Source organism: Acipenser ruthenus, chromosome 4 (genome assembly GCF_902713425.1).
Source record: "Acipenser ruthenus chromosome 4, fAciRut3.2 maternal haplotype, whole genome shotgun sequence".
NCBI lineage: Eukaryota > Metazoa > Chordata > Actinopteri > Acipenseriformes > Acipenseridae > Acipenser > Acipenser ruthenus.
The window spans coordinates 7,413,244-7,421,176 of NC_081192.1; the positions used below are offsets into that span (position 1 = coordinate 7,413,244).

At 38.8% G+C, this 7,933-nt stretch overlaps 1 protein-coding gene across 3 annotated transcripts; it reads right to left on the reverse strand.

Annotated features, from left to right (window-relative positions):
• Positions 1-581: 581 nt before the first annotated feature.
• On the reverse strand, positions 582-6,086 carry LOC117399725 (chromobox protein homolog 3-like). 3 transcript variants are annotated; one of them, XM_033999074.3, is made up of 6 exons: positions 5,054-5,330; positions 3,141-3,280; positions 2,313-2,458; positions 1,592-1,763; positions 1,230-1,324; positions 582-1,141 (listed from the first exon to the last, which is right to left on the reverse strand). In XM_033999074.3, exons 2-6 carry the CDS (start codon positions 3,273-3,275, stop codon positions 1,015-1,017), a joined length of 675 nt encoding a protein of 224 aa, XP_033854965.1. In that variant the 5' UTR covers positions 3,276-3,280; positions 5,054-5,330; the 3' UTR covers positions 582-1,014. The 3 variants fall into 3 exon arrangements, with proteins under 3 accessions (XP_033854965.1, XP_058877771.1, XP_033854966.1); XM_059021788.1 differs by lacking the exons at positions 3,141-3,280; positions 5,054-5,330 and adding an exon at positions 5,932-6,086; XM_033999075.3 differs by lacking the exon at positions 3,141-3,280 and having other exon boundaries at positions 5,054-5,321.
• Between the last annotated feature and the right edge of the window lie 1,847 nt (positions 6,087-7,933).

A 7,933-nucleotide genomic window follows, 5' to 3' on the forward strand; every position in this document is an offset into this window, starting at 1 on the left:
TTCTGATACAACCCATTTATGTTGTGTATATATATATATATATGCACACACACAATATTGTTGAACTGATTAATTCAGTGTTCCTTTGCCAATATTCTGAGAGCAGCACAAACCATGAAATGTTGTAAACTGTTCAAATTAAAAAAAGATAAAATTGCTTTATTCAATTGTTCAAAAGGGGCCTTTTAATATGGCTGCACTACATATTTGGATATTCAGGAGAACACATGCTAATTGAAACAGATTTAAATACATTTAAAAACGTTGGAATTTGTTTCAACTTACTATGAATGTGCTTATATAGGTCATAGTAAGATAACAAGTTAGCACAGTTGCAGGAGACAAGTTTTGAATGTAGACACAAACTTTGTATTACAATATTTATATGACCAACATGGGCCCAAATATTACCCCTTATGTATTTGCATCTAGTACTTCAGATTTCACAATTGTGAAGTTCCAAAACAGTGGAAGTTGTGTATTTAACAAGCACGTCACTCAAGCAAATTTGGGATTTGAACCCAATATTGTGCTTCACAACTTAATTATTCAACACTTTAATATATGACAAATGCTATAAATTAAAAGCATATAAACTTTATTGAACAGTTCAAACATATTTACAAAAGTGAAAAATACACAGCATCAACTGTTCATACCGCACAAACAGAAAAGAAAACCTAACAGGGAAGTAAAAATCCATTCCTTACAGACTTCAGTTTTGTGCAACAAAAGAAGAAATGTATACTCCAGATAGACCAATCGTTTCTTTTATTTTACAAAAAAAAAAAAACTTACCCAGGTCCCCCCCCCCCCCAAATACTAATGTGGGCTTCATTTATAGCCACCCACTGGTAATCATAAAGCCCCCCCCCCCCTCCCCTATTTTTCCCCCTAAGTGTCTACTGGTTAACAGAGCTTTAATTAAAAAAAAAAAAAACCCACATGCTACGTAACTACAAGTTCAAAGCTGCCTTGCATGATATAACCTTGTCATGTTCTTCTGCAAAAGTATCACTGCTGTTCATCTTCTGGGCACGAATGCCAGGTAAGTCGCTCTTCATAGAATGCAATAACAACCTGAGGACACTTCACATTCGCTTCTTTTGCAGGCACTAGGTCTGCTTCATCCGACTCTTTCCTGAATATGGGAATTAAAATACAACATGATTATCTACCTGGTGCAACAGAGGATTATCACCATTCTGTATTTGATTTCAAAATCTTACCATTTCATTAGGAACATTAGCTCCCCACTACTGTCTGTGGCACCGATAATTCTCTCTGGTTCAAGACTCCGAGCAAAACCTCGTGGCTTGTCAGGCTGCAATAAAATGCAAGAATTGTTAAAAGGAGCCTAATCCCCTAGTTATATCTGACCTGGAGACACACTTAAAGTTGAATGAAACAAAGTAATATATATAATAGTTTTAGAATCTTCCAATGTAGGCAAACTATTAGTGTATAGGCAGTCAGTATGCATGCACTCTGGGGTTGAAGGGGGATACAATACCTTAACCCATAAGACATACTATACTGCATGCACTAAAGATATTTAACCACTTTAAGGCCATCTGTCATTATCACTTACAGTTTCTTTTTTCTTCTTGGCTTTGCTTTCTTCCGATTCACTTTCCGACTTCCTCTTGTTGGAATCTGTTTTTTCAACGGTTTTCTCAACAGTAGCCTTTTGATTTGCAAGGAAACCTTCAATTAATTCTGGGCAGTCCAAGTTTTCCTCTGGCTCCCATGTGTTGTCAGTACTGCAATAAAAATCTATGGTTAATTGCACAGCATGTGGATGGTCATTGTACTGCAATTTCATGTCTTTTTGTATGCATGTTTGCAAAACAGCTATGGGTAGGTTACATTGCCTTGCAGTTTAGGGCTCCATAAGTGGCCTGTAAACATATAGGTGGTAGCTTTTTCCTCTTCACACTAGTCACTCAGATAGCCTACTCTGAATCCAGTCCAGTTGGAGCCTTGCAACTGTAGTCAAATTTAGCAACTAGACAATAATGCATGCCACCTCAACTGCCTGTTCTAAAATGTTAAGGCAAATGACACTTTTCCAGAAGGGCATCACATTTTATCAAAAAGGCCTTAACAGTCAAACACAGAAGCTAGAAATAGCATAAAATGTGTCTAATTGAAAGATGTTTAAGACTTAGTTTTACAAGTTGTCAATAAGCTTTGCAGTCATGAGGCCAAATGGTCAGTACATTACGTAAATAAAATACTACTTGATATAATATTTGATTACTACCCCCCCCCCCCCCCCCAAGAAAAAAAAAAAATTTCAGAAAACTTACTCTCCAAAGCCCTTCCACTTCAGGTAGTACTGAACCTTGCCATTTACAACCCGTCGATCAATGACCTTTTCTACAACAAATTCCTCAGGCTCATTCTCTTCCTCTGTCCTTTTGCTTTTTCCATTTTGCTTCTTTCCCATTTTGACCTGAAAAGACAAGGAGAAAAGTTCTCAAAGCGGTTAACTTAAGTGAAAAAAAAAAAAAAGTGGTACTGCAAAAGACCTTACAACTAAAGAATATTGTCCTTGCCAGCTTAACCACAAACTATCCTCAATCAAGTGAATGGACACTGCAAAACAAACTCTCAGCCTCTAAAAAGTACCTTGGCAGTGTAATGTCTTGACTTGGAAGAGGGTACCTAACCCCAATCTTTCAGGATTCCTAATGTAGGCAAGATTAATCCCAGACCTGGACAGGACTGATGTGGAAAATAAGCCTTGTCAGATGAGCGTATGGATGTAAATATTAAAAGAAAAAAAAAAAAATACACCTGCCTATAAACCATCTTAGAATCTTGTTCTCTCCACTTTATTGCCACTATATTAATCTAGAATTTGTCATACTAAGGAGAAGAGACACCTTTTAAATTAAACTACATAATGCACAAATAAGTGCGCATGGTCAGACCTCGTGACAAGCTTCATTTGGTTCCACTACTCCTAACTGAAATGCATTCAGCCATGACAGTGGAAAAGCATCAATATTTGTGTAAACTCCATCTCCGATTTCCCCCATCGGGTTATCCTTATGGCTGTGCAAGTACATTTCACAAGGCTGCTCCTTTCTAAACATGTGTTGAAAACCACCATATTTACTTCATAACACTACCTGAGAAAAAGACGCATTTTGTTGAGTACTTGAAGGTTTGCTTCCAGGCAATTTCTGACTACCTTGTGGCTTAGGTGTCATAATGGCTGATAATTGCATTCTGTCTGCCTCAAAACCTAGCTTTTTCCTTGACATTAAGTCTGTGAATGACAAAAAATGAGTAGATTCACACACGTTGTTTAACAGTGACAGGAGTAATATTTATATTTAAAAAAAAAAGTCACAATTGCTTATTTATTTAATACACAGCTATTTACCACACTCCATATAACATTAAAACACATTCATAGTCCGATATTACTGATGCAAACACCATCCCGGTCTGTACTCACTGGATGCAACCGCTGCAGTGAAGTCAACTCTTTTGTCTTAAAACGCGCGCGCTGTGTAACTATGCCTCCGTAACGAATATAATTTTATTTTGCAACAGCTGTAAACAATGTTGACGTTTGGGGGGAAAAAAGTGTAATGCAGGCATATATGTCTCGTGAAAATATAGGTTGTCAAAAAGCATTCTTTTGGCTTCTTCAGCAACCATGCTGCAAAGCAAAACTGATTAAAGAACTCGAGGACCAGATTAACTTCCCATGTCGGGTCGATCTGGAATAAAACATCAGTTTGGGATTCTTGCATGTTAGATTAAGATTTGGTGCAATATGAAGCGATGCATTTCACACTGCGTTTGAATAAAAGTTCAGTTTTAATTCGGGACTTGATTTTTGTACTGCATTTTAATTTAACGAATAGGATAAAAAGGCAGAATACTGCATACACGAGACTAACAGGTACATTTAATTCTACATCTCAGATTAATTTACCCCAATGTGTCGTTATACCGAGGGTGTACTGTTATTAAGACAAGTTAAGTAAACACACGTTTTTAGAAATTAAAAATGCCCACTAAAATTCCAGATATAGTCCCAAATACCTATTGTAATAGTCAAGTCAAAATAACTGTATACTGTACAAGACTGCCACATAGGTAAACATTACATAAAAACACAACAACTTCGTCATAAAACCCGCAGAGGCTTCTCCATACCGTAAAGCCAAACGCACGTTAAACACTGGGGATGCGCTACAAGGACTGCGTGCTTTTGTGTGTTTGCAATTCAGCAAGTCGAGATCTACTTAAGCAATTACGAGACAGAGAAAAAAGGATTCCAGATCGCCAAACCATTAAGTTATATTACTGCATTGCCATGTAAATGCGTAAGAAAATATTGTATGTGGACATTCATGCGCAACAACCGAACCAATCTTACTCTGTTACATAAAAGTAACAAAACCTGACTAACCGTACCCTTAGGAAAACGTACAGAACAGCAGTGTTAACAAAATGCAAGCACACGGCTCGTATTTGCCACCCTGTTGGTTTCTATATAGCACGAATTCACCACCCCTCCCCCAACAGTTATATTAAAATAGTTTCACCCCCTTCTAAAAACAAAACGCGAACATAGTATATTTACTTTCAATTAACAGTGTTTATTTTTAGAGTTGAGCTCATAATGCACTATAGAGAAAACCTTTATTACATTCATTTTAAATTTCAGCAAGTCTATGTAGCGATACGCGGCCGCAATGCACAGACCAAAGCCTGTACTGTGAAGCCTGCATATTTTTATTAGCCTCTTCTCAATACACAATTCCTTTATATCTGATATTGTTGTTAGCATAAGCTGAAAGTTTATAAGACAGTTTGTCGAAACAGGACTTGTTTGATAAAGAATTAGAAACTCTTAACGTCATTATTATTATGAAATCATACCGGCATTCAGCTCGCTAGCGATCACTATTATTGTATGAAATATAATTACATATTTTAGTTTTACCATGACATAGAAAATGTATTATTTCTCCTCAAATCTTTCGTAAATTACCCGTTGAGTAGTTTTATGATGCATATTTACCTTTAAAACCACTAACACAATAGCACCTCTTCCGTCTGCCTCTTCTCCAAACTCTCACTACCGCCAAATCCCCCACGGCCTCTTATACCGGCAATGCGCATCTGCCAATATTAGTTTTTTTTAAAACAATAAAAATGTATATTTAAAAATTGTCCTATTGATTATTATATCTTATTTAAAAACTTACTCTATATCTTTAAAAAAAAATCGTTAGTTTTATATATCTCATCATCCCTGGTGCTCGGCGCCGTTTAAAAGGTTAAGGGTTATTCTCAAAAGCAGTCACGTCACATACGCCGAACGAGGATAACCATAGATATACAAACAATAGCTAGGACAGGCCTATACAAGCTCTCTGAGTGGCAAAATGCAAACCGGCGGCCATATTGCCAAGGGACGGAAGTACATTCCCTTGGCAACAGATAGAAGCGGAGATATACAAAATAGGTGTTTAATGGTTGTTTAAACTTTTATTCAAAACAGTAATATATTAAAACTACAAATATTACGTGAAAATATTGATTTACAAAAACATATTTGTTTTGATTGTTAAATAAAAAAAACACGCTGTCATTTTAATTACTGTATCATTATCCGATTAAGTGTACATCGGATTTTCCAGTTATATTACATGAAAAATATGCATTGTCGTACTTGTCATCATCATTACCTGTTATTATTTTACCTTGTCAGAGATAAATCACTTTTACTGTGAGTTCACAGTCTCTCTGCTTGAGAACCCTCCGTGGCTTCTGCAGCAAACTCTAGATGTGATCAAAACATAAAAGCCTGACTCCAAGCAAACAATGCTGAGATGCATTAGCTAGAGTCGTCATTTTCAGCACAGAGGCTATATTGCAAATTAAAACAACACCTACATTCTTCACTCCTCGAAAGTAAAATTCCGTGGGTACAGTCGAACTGTGTGTCCAGTTCTGTCAAACAGATCTTTGAAATGCTTGCTGCCCAAAACACTGTATTTTGTCGGTTCCCAGAGTTGTTTGTCAGAAGCCTGTCGACGGACAGCGATTCTCCATTGATTTCTTTTAAAAGGATTATTCGGAAACCTAACAATATTAAAACATTTCACATCAAAAACAAAAAAAAATAACATATATTGTTGTTTTTATAAATTTTCACACTATTAACTCTTAATATGGCATAGCGTTGTAGCCTAGACATTTCAATTGACTCAATTGTCTATATATACTTTAGCGTGCACAGGGGAAGGAAGCAGCAGGGCTGGTAGGTGACATAATCACACACGGAGAAATAACCCTGATATACGCTCCTTGCAAGGCAACCGGCTCTTTTGTACAGCGGTATCGGCGCTATGCTTTAGTGCGAGAGGTCCATGGTTCACGCCCGCCCTCCACCGTGGATTGCCTAGGTCTGTATGATGCTCCTGTCTGCGTTAACCGAGAGCGCTACATTGGTTTTAGAAGTGGGATGCAGGTACCCCGGCACGCACTATTCGGACTGTAGCCTGGTGAGCAAGTCCGAGTTGGACTTGAGGCTGGCAGGGGAGAGTGTAGCGTGCACGGGGGAAGGCAGCAGCAGGGCTGGTAGGTGACGTAATCACACACAAAGCCATAAGCCCATTATATGCTCCTTGCAATGGAGCCGGCTCTTTTGTACAGCGGTATCAGCGCTATGCTTTAGTGCGAGAACTCCCTGGTTTGCGCCCGTCCTCCGCCTGTGTGTGGATTGCCTAACCCTGTGTGATGCACCTGCCTGCGTTAACCGAGAACGCTACAATATACACTACCGGTCAAAAGTTTTAGAACACCTCAATTTTTCCAGTTTTTATTGAAATTTACGCAGTTTAATGTCTCAATGTACTCTGAAATTAAAGCATATAACAAATAAACAATTGGAGATAAAAAAAAGAAATCATGGAATCGTTTTGTTTAACACAATTTAATCTAAATTTTTGACTAATCAAAGTAGCCACCTTTTGCAGATATAACAGCCGAACACACTCGTGGCATTCTTTCTACAATGGAAATCAAATATTCTTCGGAAAGTTCTTCCCAACACTGTTGCAGAAGTTCCCACAAATGTGTTGCACTTGTAGGTTGCTTTGCTTTCACCCTTCTGTCCAGTTCATCCCAAACCAGCTCGATGGGGTTTAAGTCTGGAGACTGTGCTGGCCATTCCATGATTTGAAGCCTACCGTCTTGTTCTTTTCTTCTAAGGTAGTTCTGACATAGCCTGGAGGTATGTTTTGGGTCATTATCTTGCTGTAGGATGAACCCCTGACCAACTAGGCGTATACCAGAGGGTATTGCATGGCGCTGCAAAATGCTATGGTAGCAGTTTTGGTTCAGGGTGCCACACACTCTGTGCAAGTCGCCGACTCTGGATCCAGCAAAAGAGCCCCAGACCATCACGCTTCCTCCTCCATGTTTGACAGTTGGCGTCACACACCGAGGAACCATCCTTTCGCCTACTCGACGGCGTACAAAAACCCTGCGTGATGAACCGAAGATTTCAAATTTTGATTCATCGGTCCATAAGACCTTCTTCCAGTCTTCAGTAGTCCACTGGCGGTGCTTCATGGCCCAGGCAAGCCTCTTTTTCTTATTTTGCAATCTTAGCAATGGCTTTCTTACTGCCACTCGACCTGTCAAACCTGCAGCTCGAAGTCTTCTCTTCACAGTTGAAACTGAGACTTGCTTACTTCGACCAGTGTTAAGCTGTGCTTGAAGCTGTTGTCCTGTGAGCCGCCTATCACACAAGCTGTTGACTCTCAGAAACTTGTCTTCTAATTCTGTTGTGGCTTTGGGTCTGCCAGACCTCTTCCTGTCAGAGTTTCCTCCAGTTTCCAAGTGCCTTTTGATGGTGTAGGAAACTGTACTCACTGACACCTTGGCTTTC

Bases quoted from the DNA above. Each gene is read 5' to 3' on its own strand.
- LOC117399725 (XM_033999074.3), bottom strand. From the start codon at position 3,275: ATGTCAAGGAAAAAGCTAGGTTTTGAGGCAGACAGAATGCAATTATCA. The intron at 1,764-2,312 runs GTAAGTTTTCTG...TTTTTATTGCAG, and splicing joins AAGTGGAAGGGCTTTGGAGA to TACTGACAACACATGGGAGC. The intron at 1,142-1,229 runs GTAAGATTTTGA...TCCCATATTCAG, and splicing joins CTAATGTTCCTAATGAAATG to GAAAGAGTCGGATGAAGCAG.